Source organism: Pseudophryne corroboree, chromosome 11 (assembly GCF_028390025.1).
Source record: "Pseudophryne corroboree isolate aPseCor3 chromosome 11, aPseCor3.hap2, whole genome shotgun sequence".
In the NCBI taxonomy this organism is placed as follows: domain Eukaryota; kingdom Metazoa; phylum Chordata; class Amphibia; order Anura; family Myobatrachidae; genus Pseudophryne; species Pseudophryne corroboree.
The window spans coordinates 182196841-182218373 of record NC_086454.1 but is presented as its reverse complement, the minus strand read 5'-3'; the positions used below and the strand labels follow the sequence as shown (position 1 = coordinate 182218373).

Genomic DNA, 21533 nt, shown 5'->3' with positions numbered 1-21533 from the left:
GGACGTGGCTGGCGTCCTCTCCATTTAGATTATAAGAGACTGAGAGAGATTTACTGGAGCTGACTAGGAGGAGTACTGTTACTGTAGAAGTGTAGAGACTGAGTGGAGAGAGTTTACTAGTGAGGACAGTGCAGTTTACTTTATAATCCGTTCTCTGCCTGAAAAAAGCGATACACAGCACACAGTGACTCAGTCACATACCATATCTGTGTGCACTGCTCAGGCTCAGGCCAGTGTGCTGCATCATCTATTATCTATATATAATATATTATATATATCTGTCTGACTGCTCAGCTCACACAGCTTATAATTGTGGGGGAGACTGGGGAGCACTACTGCAGTGCCAGTTATAGGTTATAGCAGGAGCCAGGAGTACATAATATATTATATAGTGAGTGACCACCAGACACACAGTGCAGTTTATTTAATATATCCGTTCTCTGCCTGAAAAAAGCGATACACACAGTGACTCAGTCAGTCACATACCATATCTGTGTGCACTGCTCAGGCTCAGGCCAGTGTGCTGCATCATCTATTATCTATATATAATATTATATATATCTGTCTGACTGCTCAGCTCACACAGCTTATAATTGTGGGGGAGACTGGGGAGCACTACTGCAGTGCCAGTTATAGGTTATAGCAGGAGCCAGGAGTACATAATATATTATATAGTGAGTGACCACCAGACACACAGTGCAGTTTATTTAATATATCCGTTCTCTGCCTGAAAAAAGCGATACACACAGTGACTCAGTCAGTCACATACCATATCTGTGTGCACTGCTCAGGCTCAGGCCAGTGTGCTGCATCATCTATTATCTATATATAATATTATATATATCTGTCTGACTGCTCAGCTCACACAGCTTATAATTGTGGGGGAGACTGGGGAGCACTACTGCAGTGCCAGTTATAGGTTATAGCAGGAGCCAGGAGTACATAATATATTATATAGTGAGTGACCACCAGACACACAGTGCAGTTTATTTAATATATCCGTTCTCTGCCTGAAAAAAGCGATACACACAGTGACTCAGTCAGTCACATACCATATCTGTGTGCACTGCTCAGGCTCAGGCCAGTGTGCTGCATCATCTATTATCTATATATAATATTATATATATCTGTCTGACTGCTCAGCTCACACAGCTTATAATTGTGGGGGAGACTGGGGAGCACTACTGCAGTGCCAGTTATAGGTTATAGCAGGAGCCAGGAGTACATAATATATTATATAGTGAGTGACCACCAGACACACAGTGCAGTTTATTTAATATATCCGTTCTCTGCCTGAAAAAAGCGATACACACAGTGACTCAGTCAGTCACATACCATATCTGTGTGCACTGTGCAGTGCACTGCTCAGGCTCAGGCCAGTGTGCTGCATCATCTATATATATTATATATCTGTCTGACTGCTCAGCTCACACAGCTTATAATTGTGGGGGAGACTGGGGAGCACTACTGCAGTGCCAGTTATAGGTTATAGCAGGAGCCAGGAGTACATATTATATTAAAATTAAACAGTGCACTCTTTTGCTGCAGGAGTGCCACTGCCAGTGTGACTGACCAGTGACCTGACCACACTGACCACCAGTATAGTTAGTAGTATACTTATATTGTGATTGCCTGAAAAAGTTAAACACTCGTCGTGTGACTTCACTTGTGTGTTTTTTTTTTTTTATTCTATAAAAATAAAACTTATTCTGCTGACAGACAGTGTCCAGCAGGTCCGTCATTATATAATATATAATATATACCTGTCCGGCTGCAGTAGTGATATATATATATTTTTTATATCATTTATCATCCAGTCGCAGCAGACACAGTACGGTAGTTCACGGCTGTGGCTACCTCTGTGTCTGCACTCGGCAGGCAGTCCGTCCATAATTATATACCACCTAACCGTGGTTTTTTTTCATTCTTCTTTATACATACATAGTTACATAGACATCTTCTCTTTATCAACCAGTCTATATTAGCTGCAGACACAGTACAGTACGGTAGTTCACGGCTGTGGCTACCTCTGTGTCTGCACTCGGCAGGCAGTCCGTCCATAATTGTATACCACCTAACCGTGGATTTTTTTCATTCTTCTTTATACATACATAGTTACATAGACATCTTCTCTTTATCAACCAGTCTATATTAGCTGCAGACACAGTACAGTACGGTAGTTCACGGCTGTGGCTACCTCTGTGTCTGCACTCGGCAGGCAGTCCGTCCATAATTGTATACCACCTAACCGTGGATTTTTTTCATTCTTCTTTATACATACATAGTTACATAGACATCTTCTCTTTATCAACCAGTCTATATTAGCAGCAGACACAGTACAGTGCGGTAGTTCACGGCTGTGGCTACCTCTGTGTCGGCACTCGGCAGCCCGTCCATAATTGTATATACCACCTAACCGTGTTTTTTTTTTCTTTCTTTATAGTCATACTAGTTACGAGTATACTATCTCTTTATCAACCAGTCTATATTAGCAGCAGACACAGTACAGTGCGGTAGTTCACGGCTGTGGCTACCTCTGTGTCGGCACTCGGCAGCCCGTCCATAATTGTATATACCACCTAACCGTGTTTTTTTTTTCTTTCTTTATACATACATACTAGTTACGAGTATACTATCTCTTTATCAACCAGTCTATATATTAGCAGCAGACACAGTACAGTGCGGTAGTTCACGGCTGTGGCTACCTCTGTGTCGGCACTCGGCAGCCCGTCCATAATTGTATATACCACCTAACCGTGGTTTTTTTTTCTTTCTTTATACATACATACTAGGTACGAGTATACTATCTCTTTATCAACCAGTCTATATATTAGCAGCAGACACAGTACAGTGCGGTAGTTCACGGCTGTGGCTACCTCTGTGTCGGCACTCGGCAGCCCGTCCATAATTGTATATACCACCTAACCGTGGTTTTTTTTTCTTTCTTTATACATACATACTAGTTACGAGTATACTATCTCTTTATCAACCAGTCTATATTAGCAGCAGACACAGTACAGTGCGGTAGTTCACGGCTGTGGCTACCTCTGTGTCGGCACTCGGCAGTCCGTCCATAATTGTATACTAGTATCCAATCCATCCATCTCCATTGTTTACCTGAGGTGCCTTTTAGTTGTGCCTATTAAAATATGGAGAACAAAAATGTTGAGGTTCCAAAATTAGGGAAAGATCAAGATCCACTTCCACCTCGTGCTGAAGCTGCTGCCACTAGTCATGGCCGAGACGATGAAATGCCAGCAACGTCGTCTGCCAAGGCCGATGCCCAATGTCATAGTACAGAGCATGTCAAATCCAAAACACCAAATATCAGTAAAAAAAGGACTCCAAAACCTAAAATAAAATTGTCGGAGGAGAAGCGTAAACTTGCCAATATGCCATTTACCACACGGAGTGGCAAGGAACGGCTGAGGCCCTGGCCTATGTTCATGGCTAGTGGTTCAGCTTCACATGAGGATGGAAGCACTCAGCCTCTCGCTAGAAAAATGAAAAGACTAAAGCTGGCAAAAGCAGTAGCACCGCAAAGAACTGTGCGTTCTTCGAAATCCCAAATCCACAAGGAGAGTCCGACTCCAATTGTGTCGGTTGCGATGCCTGACCTTCCCAACACTGGACGTGAAGAGCATGCGCCTTCCACCATTTGCACGCCCCCTGCAAGTGATGGAAGGAGCACCCGCAGTCCAGTTCCTGATAGTCAGATTGAAGATGTCAGTGTTGAAGTACACCAGGATGAGGAGGATATGGGTGTTGCTGGCGCTGGGGAGGAAATTGACCAGGAGGATTCTGATGGTGAGGTGGTTTGTTTAAGTCAGGCACCCGGGGAGACACCTGTTGTCCGTGGTAGGAATATGGCCGTTGACATGCCTGGTGAAAATACCAAAAAAATCAGCTCTTCGGTGTGGAAGTATTTCACCAGAAATGCGGACAACAGGTGTCAAGCCGTGTGTTCCCTTTGTCAAGCTGTAATAAGTAGGGGTAAGGACGTTAACCACCTCGGAACATCCTCCCTTATACGTCACCTGCAGCGCATTCATAATAAGTCAGTGACAAGTTCAAAAACTTGGGCCGACAGCGGAAGCAGTCCACTGACCAGTAAATCCCTTCCTCTTGTAACCAAGCTCACGCAAACCACCCCACCAACTCCCTCAGTGTCAATTTCCTCCTTCCCCAGGAATGCCAATAGTCCTGCAGGCCATGTCACTGGCAATTCTGACGAGTCCTCTCCTGCCTGGGATTCCTCCGATGCATCCTTGCGTGTAACGCCTACTGCTGCTGGCGCTGCTGTTGTTGCTGCTGGGAGTCGATGGTCATCCCAGAGGGGAAGTCGTAAGACCACTTTTACTACTTCCACCAAGCAATTGACTGTCCAACAGTCCTTTGCGAGGAAGATGAAATATCACAGCAGTCATCCTACTGCAAAGCGGATAACTGAGGCCTTGACATCCTGGGTGGTGAGAAACGTGGTTCCGGTATCCATCATTACTGCAGAGCCAACTAGAGACTTGTTGGAGGTACCGTGTCCCCGGTACCAAATACCATCTAGGTTCCATTTCTCTAGGCAGGCGATACCGAAAATGTACACAGACCTCAGAAAAAGAGTCACCAGTGTCCTAAAAAATGCAGCTGTACCCAATGTCCACTTAACCACGGACATGTGGACAAGTGGAGCAGGGCAGGGTCAGGACTATATGACTGTGACAGCCCACTGGGTAGATGTATGGACTCCCGCCGCAAGAACAGCAGCGGCGGCACCAGTAGCAGCATCTCGCAAACGCCAACTCTTTCCTAGGCAGGCTACGCTTTGTATCACCGGTTTCCAGAATACGCACACAGCTGAAAACCTCTTACGGCAACTGAGGAAGATCATCGCGGAATGGCTTACCCCAATTGGACTCTCCTGTGGATTTGTGGCATCGGACAACGCCAGCAATATTGTGTGTGCATTAAATCTGGGCCAATTCCAGCACGTCCCATGTTTTGCACATACCTTGAATTTGGTGGTGCAGAATTTTTTAAAAAACGACAGGGGCGTGCAAGAGATGCTGTCGGTGGCCAGAAGAATTGCGGGACACTTTCGGCGTACAGGCACCACGTACAGAAAACTGGAGCACCACCAAAAACTACTGAACCTGCCCTGCCATCATCTGAAGCAAGAAGTGGTAACGAGGTGGAATTCAACCCTGTATATGCTTCAGAGGTTGGAGGAGCAGCAAAAGGCCATTCAAGCCTATACAATTGAGCACGATATAGGAGGTGGGATGCACCTGTCTCAAGCGCAGTGGAGAATGATTTCAACGTTGTGCAAGGTTCTGATGCCCTTTGAACTTGCCACACGTGAAGTCAGTTCAGACACTGCCAGCCTGAGTCAGGTCATTCCCCTCATCAGGCTTTTGCAGAAGAAGCTGGAGACATTGAAGGAGGAGCTAACACGGAGCGATTCCGCTAGGCATGTGGGACTTGTGGATGGAGCCCTTAATTCGCTTAACAAGGATTCACGGGTGGTCAATCTGTTGAAATCAGAGCACTACATTTTGGCCACCGTGCTCGATCCTAGATTTAAAGCCTACCTTGGATCTCTCTTTCCGGCAGACACAAGTCTGCTGGGGTTCAAACACCTGCTGGTGAGTAAATTGTCAAGTCAAGCGGAACGCGACCTGTCAACAACATCTCCTCCTTCACATTCTCCCGCAACTGGGGGTGCGAGGAAAAGGCTCAGAATTCCGAGCCCACCCGCTGGCGGTGATGCAGGGCAGTCTGGAGCGACTGCTGATGCTGACATCTGGTCCGGACTGAAGGACCTGACAACGATTACGGACATGTCGTCTACTGTCACTGCATATGATTCTCTCACCATTGAAAGAATGGTGGAGGATTATATGAGTGACCGCATCCAAGTAGGCACGTCACACAGTCCGTACTTATACTGGCAGGAAAAAGAGGCAATTTGGAGGCCCTTGCACAAACTGGCTTTATTCTACCTAAGTTGCCCTCCCACAAGTGTGTACTCCGAAAGAGTGTTTAGTGCCGCCGCTCACCTTGTCAGCAATCGGCGTACGAGGTTACATCCAGAAAATGTGGAGAAGATGATGTTCATTAAAATGAATTATAATCAATTCCTCCGTGGAGACATTGACCAGCAGCAATTGCCTCCACAAAGTACACAGGGAGCTGAGATGGTGGATTCCAGTGGGGACGAATTGATAATCTGTGAGGAGGGGGATGTACACGGTGATATATCGGAGGATGATGATGAGGTGGACATCTTGCCTCTGTAGAGCCAGTTTGTGCAAGGAGAGATTAATTGCTTCTTTTTTGGTGGGGGTCCAAACCAACCCGTCATATCAGTCACAGTCGTGTGGCAGACCCTGTCACTGAAATGATGGGTTGGTTAAAGTGTGCATGTCCTGTTTATACAACATAAGGGTGGGTGGGAGGGCCCAAGGACAATTCCATCTTGCACCTCTTTTTTCTTTTCTTTTTCTTTGCGTCATGTGCTGTTTGGGGAGGGTTTTTTGGAAGGGACATCCTGCGTGACACTGCAGTGCCACTCCTAGATGGGCCCGGTGTTTGTGTCGGCCACTAGGGTCGCTTATCTTACTCACACAGTCAGCTACCTCATTGCGCCTCTTTTTTTCTTTGCGTCATGTGCTGTTTGGGGAGGGTTTTTTGGAAGGGACATCCTGCGTGACACTGCAGTGCCACTCCTAGATGGGCCCGGTGTTTGTGTCGGCCACTAGGGTCGCTTATCTTACTCACACAGTCAGCTACCTCATTGCGCCTCTTTTTTTCTTTGCGTCATGTGCTGTTTGGGGAGGGTTTTTTGGAAGGGACATCCTGCGTGACACTGCAGTGCCACTCCTAGATGGGCCCGGTGTTTGTGTCGGCCACTAGGGTCGCTTATCTTACTCACACAGCTACCTCATTGCGCCTCTTTTTTTCTTTGCGTCATGTGCTGTTTGGGGAGGGTTTTTTGGAAGGGACATCCTGCGTGACACTGCAGTGCCACTCCTAGATGGGCCCGGTGTTTGTGTCGGCCACTAGGGTCGCTAATCTTACTCACACAGCTACCTCATTGCGCCTCTTTTTTTCTTTGCGTCATGTGCTGTTTGGGGAGGGTTTTTTGGAAGGGCCATCCTGCGTGACACTGCAGTGCCACTCCTAGATGGGCCCGGTGTTTGTGTCGGCCACTAGGGTCGCTTATCTTACTCACACAGCGACCTCGGTGCAAATTTTAGGACTAAAAATAATATTGTGAGGTGTGAGGTATTCAGAATAGACTGAAAATGAGTGGAAATTATGGTTTTTGAGGTTAATAATACTTTGGGATCAAAATGACCGCCAAATTCTATGATTTAAGCTGTTTTTTAGGTTTTTTGGAAAAAAACACCCGAATCCAAAACACACCCGAATCCGACAAAAAAAATTCGGTGAGGTTTTGCCAAAACGCGGTCGAACCCAAAACACGGCCGCGGAACCGAACCCAAAACCAAAACACAAAACCCGAAAAATTTCCGGCGCTCATCTCTATATTACTACGCATTTTGTGGAACATCCACTGCTTCCTCAGGCTGGTAATTGGAGACAGACCAGAAATGACTATAAGTAGAGAGAGTAAGGTGATCTAATGATGATTGACAGGTCATGTGATTTAATTATAAAGATCTGTCTCAGGTGATCTAATGATGATTTATTATAAAATTCTGTCTAAATAGAGAATCTCAAAACAGAGAGCAAACCTTGTTATTGAGTGAGCAAAATTTTTCATGAAGTCATCAATGTACAAATAAGTGTTATGTTGCCTTGGTGCCTGATTAATACTGGCTTAAACGTCCTTTAATAATTTAATATATTTTTGTTTGTTCCTTGAGGCGGATGTATATTCAGTCAGAGATGTGTCAGTTCTGCTCTAGGTAACATAGTAACATAGTTAATGAGGTTGAAAAAAGACAAAAATGTCTGTCTAGTTCAACCTGTATTATAACAGGTATAGTTCATGCTCTAAAATTTCCCTCCTTTAAACGCTGTAACGATGGATATTTCTTTCCGTTAGGACTTTATCTAATCCATTTTTAAACATATTCACAGAGTCCACCATTACTATCTTATCTGGCCAAATCCTTACTGCCCTTACTGTGAAGAACCCTTTCCTTCAATGTGTATGAAATTTTCTCTCTTCTAATCTCAGGGGGTGTCCGCGTGTCCTGTGTAACAATTGTTTGATAAACAAATCACCTGATAGATTCTTGTATTGTCCTTTTATGTATTTGTAAATATTAATAATGTCCCCTCTCAGCCGCCTCTTTTCCAATGTAAACATACCCAACCTTGTAAGTATTTCCTCATAATCCAGTGCCTCTAACCCCTTGATCAGTTTGGTGGCTCGCCTCTGAACCCTTTCAAGTTACAAGATATCTTTTATGTAGTTTGGTGCCCAGAACTGTACACAGTATTCCAGGAGTGGCTGTACCAATGATTTGTACAGTGGCAGGATTACACTCTCATCCCTTGTCTCAATTATCCTTTTTATGCATGCCAACACCTTATTTGCTTTTGTTGCTGCACTTTGACATTGGATACTGCTACTAAGTCTATTATCGATGAGCACTCCCAATTTTTTTTCAACTACTGTTATCCCCACATTTTCTCCATTTAATTTATAGGCTGCCCGATTGTTCTTAGTCCCAAAGTGCATAACTTTAAATTTTTCTAAATTGAACCTCATTCTCCATTTCTCTGCCCAAACCTCCAGTTTAGATAAGTTGTTCCACAGAGACTCAAGATCCTTGTCTGAATTAATTACTCTACACAGTTTAGTATCATCTGCGACAATTGACACTGCTTTCCAGGCCCACTCCTAGGTCATTAATAAATATGTTTAACAGCAGTGGTCCAAGTACTGAACCCTGTGGTATTCCACTGTGTACTGGGGCCCAGTCAGAAAACATCCCATTAACTACCACTCGCTGTTCCCTGTTATCCTGCCAATTACTTACCCAAGTACAAATAGTGTTTCCTACCCCAAGCTCTCTTAATTTGAAAATGAGTCTCTTATGTGGCACTGTGTCAAAGGCCTTAGCAAAATCTAAAAAAAACACGTCCACTGCTTTACCCTGATCAATATTATCACTCACTTCCTCGTAGAAGCCAATTAAGTTAGTTTGACATGACCTGTCCCTCACAAAATCATGCTGATAACTATTAATAATCTTGGAGGAATCCAAATACTCTTGTATGCTATCCCTTATTATACCCTCCAGTATTTTCCCCAGTATAGATGTCAAACTAATCGGTCTATAGTTACTGGGATGAGTTTTAATACCGTTTTTAAACATTGGGACTACCTCTGCTATATGCCAGTATTTCGGTATCATTCCTGATGTAATTGACTCAGAGAAAATCAAATATAAGGGCCTTGGTAGCTCAGAGTTGAGCTCCATTAGAACCCAGGGGTAAAGTCCATCTGCCCAGGAGATTTATTTATCTTTTTTTTACTTAGTCTCACCCGGACTACTTCCTCATTTAACCAACTACTTAGCAACGGGTCGTTATCAAAGCTTATGCTTTGCACTACTCCCTCCAACAGGTCCTCTCTAGTGAACACTGATGAAAAGAATTTATTCAATAAATCTGCTTTTTGCCTATCATCATTAATCAAGACATCCGACTCGTCCTTTAATGGTCCTATGTTCTCCTTTTTTAACCTTTTTTCCATTTATATACTTAAAAAACTTTTTGGGGTTTGTTTTACTCTCCTTGGCGATTTGTTTTTTTGTTTTCTATTTTAGCTGCTATAATTTCTTTTTTGCATTTTTTGTTACTTTCCTTATAGTACTGGAATGACCCCGCCTTCGCGTCGGATTTAAATGCTTTGAATGCGCGTCTCTTTTTTTTTTTTTTCTTTAACTGAAATATTTTTATTAAAGAAGATTTTCATTACAGATAATACAAGGCATCATGAATACATATAAAGACAATTATGCGTTGATAATAAGTCTGTAATCGTAAATAACAACAATACAAGAAAACAAAACATACATAAAAATTCAAAATAGAAAGGGAAGAGACTAAACAAAAGGGAGGGGGAAAAAAGTAGGGGGAGATGATGCTGGTCCATTACTTCCATGATTCTCAAAAACAGAGGAGGGAGAACTTATTAACCTTTAAGTTAAAGTCTACCGTGGAGCTATACAGGAGGTATAATAGTCAGACCAAGATAACCATTTACGCAAAGGGGATTGTGGGGCTGAAGAGTATTTAAAACACATAGTTTCCATTTAAAAATTGCGGTGGGTAGAAGCTATAATTTTGGACAAGTGCGGGGAATCTGTTTTTTCCCAATATTGAGCTATAGCAGCTCTGGTGACTATAAGAATATGTCCTATAATATATGAGTGTTCGGGAGGTACAGAGGAAGGGAAAAAATGAAGAAATACAATCTCCGGCCGAGGGGGCAAAAGTACCATTGTAACCTTTTCAATCAGATCAAATACTTCTGTCCAGAGCGATCTAACAATAGGGCACGACCAAAATACATGGATCAGTGTACCTTCAAACCCACACTGTCTCCAACAAAATTCAGGCCAGATCCTATGAAGTTTATCCGGAGTGTGATAGAGACCATGTATTAATTTAAACATCATTTCTGAATGGGTAATGCATCTAGACATTTTGAAAATATTCAGAAAAATCTTGTTCCATTCAATATCTGTCCAGAGGATATTAAGTTCCGATTCCTATCTAACTTGGATATGGAGTTTCAAGTCATCGTGTGGGGAAAAGAGAGTAGAATACCACTGGGATATACCGCCTTTGTGACCTGGAGCAGAAAATTTAGATAACACATATGGGGGGGAGAAGGGGGAGAGTGAGGGTCAGTTATGGTTGTTGTTATCCAGTGCCTAATACGCAGATACTTATAGAAGTCCTTTGTCGGTATTGAGTATTGGGCCTGTAGTTGTTGGATGGTTTTAAGCCACGAGATATCATAAAGATCCTTAATCAGTCGAATGCCAAGTTCCTGCCAGTTCTGTAAAGCCAAATCAGGGAGTAGTTTTGAAATTGCCAGCAGGGAGAGATGTGAAGAGGGTAGAGTACATTCACCCAGAGTAGCGATCAATCTATCCCAAACTGTAAGGGAATTAGAAATACTCTTCACAGTTTTAGCATAGGGGGGTCTATGCAGGGGTTTAACCCAAATCAGATCTGGTAGGGGGAAACCCGCACACATATGCCTTTCAATATCCACCCATGGTTTCATGGACTCTGTCTGAAGCCAGTCCTTCAACTGATCAAGGAGACACGCGTGTTGATAAAGTTCAAGATTAGGGAAGGCAAGACCACCACTACCTTTGCATCTAAACAAACAGGCTCTAGCTATCCTGGGTCTTTTACCTTCCAAATAAAGGTAGACATAACAGAATAAAATTTGTTAAGTAGCGTAAGTGGGACCAGATAAGGTATGGCCCTAAACAAATAGAGGATTTTAGGGAGGAGCATCATTTTAATCGAGGAGAGATGTCCCATCCAGGAAATCTTGTAATTTGTCCACTGTTTAGTGAGAGTTGCAAACTGAGCTAGGAGAGGGATATAGTTATCATTTACTGCATTATGAAAACTTGAGGGGATCTTGATCCCTAGATATTGAAGGGAAGAGTCTTACCAGGAGTAGTTATATCTAGATTGTAGGGACTGAAGGGAGGGCTTATCCATGTTGAGTACGAGAGCCTCCGTCTTGGATTTGTTCAATTTATAATAGGAAACAGTGGCGTAGTCTTGGAGAATGTCATGAATAGCTGGGAGAGAAGACTCAGGATTTGTTACAAATAAGAGGATGTTGTCTGCGAATAAGCAAATCTTATGTTGTAAAGGACCTTTATGCACTCCAGTCACTAGGAGAGATGCCCTAATCCTCTCTGCCAGAGGTTCTATCACTAACACAAAAAGTAAGGGTGATAGAGGGCAGCCCTGGCAAGTGCCGTTAGAAATAGGGAAAGGATCGGACAAAAATCCATTACTAAAGACACGTGCTGTAGGCTGTGAATACAAGCGGAGAATATTTTGAAGGAATTGGCCAGAAAAGCCAAACCTAGCAAGAGCCTCAGACATATATAACCAATGAATCCTGTCAAATCCTTTCCCCGCGTCAAGAGAAAGCAGTAATAAGGGCTCTCGGAGTACAGAATGAGCTTCTAATAGAGAGAAAACTCTCTTAGTATTGTCTGGGGCCTGCCGGCCCATAGTAAAACCAACCTGATCTTGATTTATTAAGGTAGGGATCAGCGGGTTCAATCTATTTGCTATCAATTTAGCGTAGATTTTAATATCTGTGTTCAAAAGTGCAATAGGTCTATACTTTGCACAGAGAGACGGATTCTTGCCAGGTTTGGGAATCGTGATTATCTGCGCCTTCAACATTTCACTAGGAAAAGGATTTGTGGAAGCATCGTTATATAGATTAAGAAGAATGGGGGAGAGTGAATCTTGAAATGTAATATAAAAGTTATTAATAAACCCATCTGTGCCAGGGGCTTTGTCCTTTTTGAGAGATTTCAGAGTGGCAGAAATGTCTACATCAGTCCAAGGAGAGCAAATTGCAGAAGCATCTTCGGGAGAAATAGAAGGCAGGTTAATAGAGTCTAGGAAAGACCGTATGCGTTGCAATGAAGGTTTGGGGATGAGAGGATCTTGGTTAAGATTATATAATTTCCTGTAGTAAGAGGCAAATTGGTTAGTGATATCTTTAGAGTTCAAGGACACAGATCCGTCTGAGTTATTCAAACTTTTAATCCTATTAATAATATTTTTCCCCCTAAATTTCCGCACCAACAATTTACTGGCTCTATTACCCAGAGTATAAAATTTTTGGTTCAGAGCGGAAATTGCTCTTTGAACGTTGGAAATATACAAACTGTTAAGTTTCCGCTTAGCCTCAGTCAGGGCAGCAAGTGTAGCGTCATCTCTAGGAGACTGTTTGTGTTTGGCTTCTAGTATCGTCACCTCCAATTCATAAGCTAATCGTACTTCTTGATTACGGCGTGCTATCCGTGCTGTAGCTTGGATAGCAGCTCCTCTCATTACAGCCATAAGGGCGCACCAATGGTTAGAGACAGAGGTATCAGCAGGATCATTAGTTTCCAGATATGAAGACAGAGTCTCTCATAATATAGAGACTCCATCATCGTCTCTCAGAATATAGTCCTGTAACTTCCAAGGACGAGGAAGGGGCCTAGTCGTTTTGTCTGACCAGGACCAAATTAAAGGGGCATGATCAGACCATGAGATCGGTAATATCTTAACAGTAGGGATTGATTGCAGGGACCATTTATCTGTGAGGAGTAAGTCAATCCTAGAGTAAGATTTATGCACAGCTGAATAATATGTGTAGTTCCTTGTACCAATATTCCTAACCCTCCAGGCATCATATAGATCAAATTCCATCAATAAATGTGAAGAGGAAGAGGCTAAAGCCTTGGCAGCATTAGCAAACTGCTTATCAAGTTTTGAGGATTTGTCTAAATGAGGATCGGGAGCTAAGTTGAAGTCGCCCATAAGAAAAACAGCACCCTTCTTGACACTATATAACTTTTGAAAAAAGGTTTTAAGAAAACGGGGCTGATTGGCATTAGGGGCGTAGAGTGAAACCAGAGTAACAAACCTAGATCGTAACTTCCGCACGAGAATCACGTATCTGCCATTGGAATCCACCCACTTGTTCTCCAATTGAAAAGGGCACTACTTATGGAACAGTATACTCCATTTATTTTAAACGGTCTACAAGAAGTATAAATTACTGGATAGTTATTATTGGAGAACTGTGGGGGAGAATGCAACGGGAAATGCGACTCTTGTATAGCCACCACTTCCGCATTTTGATCAGCAAAATATTTCAAAGCTAAACGTCTCTTACGGGGCGAGTTGAGCCCTTTAACATTAAGACTTAGAAATGTAGCCATATGGGAAGGTAGGGCAGTCTACTACGTAAGATAGTGGCGGACATCAGCAGTAATTGTGGAATAATATAATAAACACTTATATAGCATTTAAAAAAAGAAGTCAGAATCAGCATTAAAAAAAAAGAAAATACAGCAATAACAGACAAAACAAAAAACATAACGGGAGAAGAAAACAGAAATAGCATCCATAAAGGAGCTAGAAACCAGGGACGTGCAGTTAGGGGAGGCCCCGATGAATGCAAGCCCCTGTCAGTCCCCCAGATGTGATTGGCCCAGCGGATCCAGTGCTGGATCCGCTGTCCAATCAGTAGCAAGCCCCCTTCCCGGCTGCAGCAGGCGCCGTGGGCTGTGTGGGTGCCCGCTGCAGCCGGTTCCGCTGACTGACACTAGAGGTCATAATTGACCCCTAGAGTCTGAGCGGCGCTACTATGGGAGAGACGTCATGAGTCATGACGTCTCTCCCATAGTAGAGAGGAGCCGGCGGACAGGGACGGAGTCGGAGGACAGCGCAGCAGGAGCGGTAAGTATTGTGTGTTGTGTGTGTATTTTTTCTTTTATGTGTTTTTTTTTCTGGCACAGCGACTGGGGGTACAACTACAAGGGGCACAACTACAGGGGGCACAGCAACTGGGGGCACAGCTACAAGGGGCACAATTACTGGGGGCACAGCCACAAGGGGCAAAGCTACAGGGGGCACAGCGACGGGGGGCACTACAAGGGGCGCAACTATTCGGGGCACTGCTACAAGGGGCACACCTATTGGGGGCAAAGCTACTGTGGGCACAGCTACAAGGGGCACAGCGACCGGGGGCACAACTACAGGGGTCACAACAACTCGGGGCACAGCTACTGGGGGCAAAGCTACAGGGGGCACAGCTACTGGGGGAAAAGCTACAGGGGGCACAGCGACCGGGGGCACAACTACAGGGGTCACAACAACTGGGGGCACTGCTACAAGGGGCACAGCAACTGTGGGCACAACTATAGGGGTCACAACTACTGGGGGAACAGCGACTGAGGGCACAACTACTCAGGGCACTGCTACAAGGGGCACAGCTAGGGGGCACAGCAATTGGGGGCACAATTACAGGGGTCACAACTACTGGGGGCACAGCTACTGGGGGTAAAGCTACAGGGGGCACAGCTACAAGGGGCACAGCAACTGGGACACAACTACAGGGGTCACAACTACTTGGGGCACTGCTACTGGGGGCACTGCTATGGGGGCAAAGCTACTGGGGGCACAGCTAGAGAGGTCACAACTACTGGGGGCACAGCTACTGGGCTCACAACTATTGGGGGCACTGCTCCATCCTCCCAGCCAGCAGCAGCACTCTCTCACCTGTCTGTGCTAACGTCTTTCCGCGTCAGTGAGTGCATAATATTCATTTCTCTCTCTCTCTCTCTCTCTCTCTCTCTCTCTCTCCTCCTGTGGATTACTTCGTTTGTAAGTATAATTTTCATTTTTACAGGTAACCCTATTGGATTCTACTGGACAAGTGGATGTGATCGGCGTGGGATGTAGGTAAGTAATCTCTCTCTCATTTTTACAGGTATCCCTATTGGATTCTACATGGACAAGTGGACGTGACTGGCGTGGGATGTATGTGTGAGTGTGTAAGTGTGTTTTAATAAATTTTTACTTTCACGGTGTGTGTGTTGTGTTTTTATTTGGGTATTTTTGTTATTGTAGAACTACAGGTACCAGCGGGCCAGTTATTTCCCCGCATGCTGGTACTTGAGGTTCTCCAAGTACCAGCAAGCGGGGGAGGCTTGCTGGGCCTTGTATTCCACAACAAAAAACAATATTCTTTTTTTCTACACACTTATGACTATCAGCCCGGCACCCACCGCCCAGGGGTGCTGGGGACAGCCTCGGGCTTCACCCATGGCCCTTGGGTGCCTGGAGGGGGGACCCCTTGATTTAAGGGGTCCCCACTCCTCCAGGGAACCCCGGCCAGGGGTGACTAGTTGGGGGGGTAATGCCACGGCCGCAGGGACCTACATAAATGCGTCCCCCGGCTGTGTCATTATGTCCCTGGCTAGTGGAGCCCGGTGCTGGTTTTAAAAATATGGGGGACCCCTACATATTTTGTCCCCATATTTTTGGAACCAGGACCAGTCTAAGAGCCCAGTGCTGGTTGTCTAAATACGGGGAACCCCTGTCCAATTTTTTTCCAGTATTTAAACAACCAGGACCGGCTCAAAGAGCCCGAGGCTGGTTATACTTAGGAGGGGGGACCTCACGCATTTTTTTTGTTTTTTAACCCATTCAGACCCTTCTCTATTAAGTTAATGGAAGCCCTGGACAACAAAATTGCATTCATGTCCTCCTCCCACTCCCTTCCCAGTCCCAAACACTAATTTTATTTTATTTTATAAAAATGTGCAATATATCACAAGTATACTGAGCAGGCAGGCAGCGGGCATTGGTGGCATCGGACTGAGATGCAAATTAGTGGTGGAGGGCTGGGTCAGTTGATTGTGGGCAAGTTTATAAGCCATTGGCGGTGGCAGTGGGCATCGGCTCAGAGGCAGTAGCGGGCATTGGCTCGGTGGCGGTAGGGGTCATCGGCAGGATCCGGCGGACATTATTGCTGTAGTGCCTCACCAGCCACTGACCTCACCGCACGCCACTGCTAGAAAAACCGTCACAAGGGCATTGTGACGGACAAATACAGGTGGTCGGCAGGTCAGTCATATATACCCACCGCCGCCTCCAGACCATAATATTATTAATAACTAATAATATTATTAATAACTAATAAGACTATGGCCATCCCAGTTTGAGGAGGAGGGACCCTCCTCTGAATAAAAAAAGAGGAATAATATTCAACTAGAAAAACATAACCAAATTACAATATCCAAAAAGAGATATCATCTTCAAGGGCCATCTCGAGAGGCGACAACAAAAATCAAAGTGGTCACCAGAACATAGACATCGGTAAATAATCTAAAGGCAGAGGGATAAAAGAACAATTCTAGTATGACTGACATCTAGCTGAAACATCGGATATACAATGTAAATAACAAAACCAGTAGGGCGGCAGTTATGAGAGCCTATGCATATTAGAAAAATGGAGAAGTCAGATAATATTTAACAGTTGGTCAAAATAAAGAGAACCTCAGCCCGGAACCAATGACCACTCTGGGGTAATCCGTTTCGGTGATGCAGCGGGAGTGGTAGGTGGAATGACGAGAGAAATGTCCCATTTTTTAAGGATTGCAGGACCGTCCTCAGGAGTATGAATAATAGTAGATGTGCCATTACGCAACACTATCAGTTTAGTGGGGAATCCCCATTTATACGGAATTGTAGCTTTTCGTAGGGCTGACGTGATAGCATAAAATGAACGTCTCCTGGCCAAGGTTGCTGAGGACAAATCTGGGAAAAGCTGAAGAGAGTCAAGACAATCCGCCATAGAGTAAGAGGGCATTGGGGCACACAGAATCTTCTCTTTAATGTGGAAGAAATGCACTCTGAGAAAGGTGTCTCATGAGGCTTGGGCAGGTGCCTGCCTGGATTTCGGGAGTCTATGGATCCTGTCAATCAAAAGGTCAGATAGGGAAGCATCTGGTAATAGCTTGCGAAAAAGATCAGTGGCGTAGTCATAGAGGTCAGCATTAGCAACGGAGTCAGGGATGCCTCTTATTTTAATATTGTTTCTTCTCGAGCGATCCTCTAAATCTGTAGTTTTCTCGCGGATGGCGGCGACTTCCTCCTGGAGAGAGTCATGTGCGGTGATCAAGTCATTATGCGATGCCACCAACTCTGTCATCTTGTGCTCAATATGATCCGTTCTATCACCAATTTCAGAGATGTCCGAGCGTAGAGCTTGGATATTAGATTTAAGCTCAGCAGCAATATCAGTTTTGAATGAAGATAGGAGAAAGTGAATAGAACGGAGTGTAACCAGGCCATCCAATGAATCTATATCCTCTTGCGCGACAGTAGCAGCACTGTGCAGGGTTGGTGAAGTTGTCTGAGACGACTGAGGCGTGCCAGACGAGGAAAGGAAAGGACGAGATCTATTTCCAGAAGAGGAGGGTCCAAAGAAATTAACTTGTGGAGCGGATTTGGATTGAGATCCCTTATTTTTTTGGGTGGAGCAGAGCAAGCCCCAGGGGTCCCGAATTGGCACCCGCGGTGGTCCGTCCCCGACTTCCGGTCCAAATTGAGGCCGTGGCTCTAAGGGGCAGGTAGGGTGCAATCCGCAGGAGCTCCTGGAGCGCTCCCCAATTCTGCGGACCTAACCGGTTGCACAGGGCGACAGTGAGGAGGGGAGAGGCAAAAGGAGGACGAGGTAGGGTTAGGGTAGGCAAGGAACGGGTAAATTCTGGAAGTTAAACAGGAGCCCTGAGAAGGCATGTCCGTACCTCAGGCTGTCCAGACCACGCCCCCCATGCTTGTCTCTTTTTATCCATTTGTTCCTTAACCTTCTTATTAAGCCACATCGGTTTGAATTTAGTACTCCTGCATTTGCTGCCATTGGTAATAAACATATAAGTGTACTTGTTGAGCAAAATAGTAAAAGCATCCCACATTTCAGCGGTATTCTTTCCATGAAACAGAATTTCTCAATGTTCTTTCGTGCTTGTTTCAGCAAGTTGAAATTAGTTTTTCTAAAGTTAAAAGTCTTAGTTGGACCCTTATAGCATTGTTTTTGTAAACTGATATCGAATGTGACCATACTGTATTATGATAGCTATTTCCCAAGGTCTCCCCTATTTTAGTATTTGATATTATCTCCACATTATTAGTTAGCACTAGGTCCAGTATAGTCCTAAGTCTAGTTGGTTCTTCGATTACCTGGGACAAGTAGTGGTCTTTTAGCATGTTTAAGAACCCGCTACCCCTAGCTGTATTTACTGTTCTGGTGTTCCAATTTATGTCTGGATAATTAAAGTCCCCAATGATTAGGACCTCCCACAGTCCAGCAGCTTTTTCGATTTGCTGCAAGAGTTGTAACTCATCAGCCACACTAATATCTGGTGGTTTGTAGCATGTCCCTATTAATAGCTTTTTTGTATCTTTCCCTCCACTCGAAATCTCATCCCATACTGACTCTCTTTTTACTAACTCTATTTTCCCATTCACATTCCTGGTGAAGACCAGACACTAATTAGTTTCCAAGCCCCGAATGAACCAGCTACTAGAAGCTAGGTGACTCCATTAATAGAGCACATGATACAAAGGAGGTGATTAGAGTGACATTGGTGAAATAATACAGTGATCAAATTGTGATTTTTCTACCAGTTTCTTAAATACCAGTTTTATTTAAGATGAAATGCACTGGGTTTTGCCTTTAACACAATTGTTATTTTGCAATTGTAGGCAAAGTTGCAGAAAAACAGATTTTGTTTTTTATAAATAGCTATTTCAGAAATAAACTCTATAGTCTACATTTTACTTTGTGTCACTTTTGCAGAAGCATGTTTATTTTTATGTAATTTAATTAGTAAACAGTAACATAAATGTGTTGTTCACTTTTTATCCTGATATTCATTGAAAAGGAAATTATTTTTCAATCTATGGAGGGAATTGATTTGCATATGTTCTCACCCCCACAAGTTAGTGCCTCAATAGCCACACTTTACAGCAGCTCAGACTCACACAATTTATGGCTGTGTACAAAACTGTGAAAATTCACGGTGACATATGCAGTGCCATTGCCGGCATTTCAGCACCACTGCAAAGTCAACTTGTACTCTTTGCCCACAATGTTTTCAGAAACACCTTGACATTTTTATATTTGTATGGTATTTTTATGCTTCTGTATACTGTATCTTTTGATTTATTTTTACATTCAAATTACTTTTTAATCTATAGTGTTTAATAATGATGTTCTCCTCCTTGTGTTTCAGATTTGATTGACAAGCGGAAAATTCTAAATCAAGCAAATTAGTACAAGGATACAAATTATAATGGTTAAAGGAAACAAACACAAATCCTAAAATTATTAAAATCTGATAACTTATAACAATAAAATGTGTATGTTGTTATTATGTGGTTTCTTTTCCTGCTGGTTGTTTAGATTTGTGTTTATGGATATTCATTTTGTGTCAGAAGATCATTGTAGTACATTTTGACCTAGAATATGTAAATATTAAACCAAATGCTACTAAATATTGTTTTTGTAATAACAATTCACTGTTTTATAAAGGATGTAGTTTCACAATAATGGTACAAGGTGAATGATCAAATTTGGAGATTTTCAAGACTTGAATCAATGTAAAATTACAAACGATTTAGAATGTAAGAATTTGTTACATGTTAATGGTGCCAGCATTTAGAAAGAAAAAGTCAAGACAAACAGCAGATTAAGGGGGTTATTCAGACCTGACCACTCCTCTGTGAATTTGCAGAGGTATGCGATAAGAACCGTAAGTCTGCATACGGCTTGTGAAAATCTCAGCAATTGCCGGTGAGCTGCAAATCCGTTCGCAACTCACCCACCATAGAATGATTTTTCCAGTCTGTGCGTAGCCCAGGACCTACTCCTACAGTGCAATAGAATCAGGCTGATCGGGGCCGAAGCTGACGTCACACACCCTCCCTGAAAATGCTTGGCCACTCCTGCGTTTTTCCTGACATTCCCAGAAATTTTTATCCTCTCTATTTTAGAAATATCACACGGAAATTACTTTGCTATCTGCATTGATTAATAGCGACACTAGATTGGTTGTGGGAGAAAAAGCGCACTGAGCTACCCTTATAGGACTATATATATATAAACCGGAGTACAAAGAGAACAAAATATCTTGTAATATATTGATATCCACTTCCTATGGAGGGAGAAGAAACAAAATTCTTAACTAACGAATAGAAAGGCCGGTGGTGCTCCCTGGAGTTGTAAAGAACAGATCACATACTATGCAAAAAGAAAAAAGACAACTCTTTTTCATGGGGCACTCTTATTGATAATCTAAAACTTAACTTTTATTTGTAGAAATTGGACTCACATTAACATACTAACATATAACATACATTAAATTATGATAATATCTGGTGTAACTGGCTAAGTCCCCCGAAATGTCTTCTTATAAAGTCCTTCTCACTGAATGAATTACGGTCAACTAATTATTAGAAATCGTCTACAATTATTACTGTAAATGAATCATTGAAAAAACATCAATCTATGGCCTGCTGCCAAAAACAAGGTTGATTTATATGTTATAGCTACTATTGAGCCTCCGAATATATATCAAAATAAATTAATACAAATTATACGGTTAAACTTCTTGACCAGTCACCAGTGTACAGATGTTTAGCCATGTGCTAGTGTTTAAACAGTTGTATACTGTAGAGAAGGAAAAAATGTCAGAAGGAAGACGGGGAAGATTAGGTGACTAGATGCCTGGTTTCTGCTTTTGGAAATCTGCTCAAAAGCATCGAATTTCCAATGAGAGAACCATCTGGAGCATATGCACCAACCCCAAGACCTGTATCTGCTGTTAACTTTTTATTGCCCAATTAAGGGCAAAGTTAATGAGAGTGCAGGGGAGAGGTCCCTACCCAGTATTTAACACTTATTTTGCTAATTTGATATAAGCCCATTTGAA

The 21533-nt window shown here is 43.4% G+C and overlaps 1 protein-coding gene across 3 annotated transcripts in view; it reads left to right on the top strand.

Moving 5' to 3' along the window:
• LOC134969288 (transmembrane protein 272-like) overlaps window positions 1-20097 on the top strand; it is a 252567-nt gene extending 232470 nt beyond the window's left edge. For 2 of the 3 annotated variants that reach the window (XM_063945137.1, XM_063945139.1), the window contains exon 6: window positions 19836-20097. In XM_063945137.1, the coding sequence (XP_063801207.1) occupies window positions 19836-19845 (10 nt within the window). In that variant the 3' untranslated portion in view covers window positions 19846-20097. Of the gene's footprint in view, window positions 1-15442; window positions 15496-19835 lie in introns of all 3 variants that reach the window. The other variant, XM_063945138.1, reaches the window with a different exon arrangement.
• Window positions 20098-21533: the final 1436 nt, after the last annotated feature.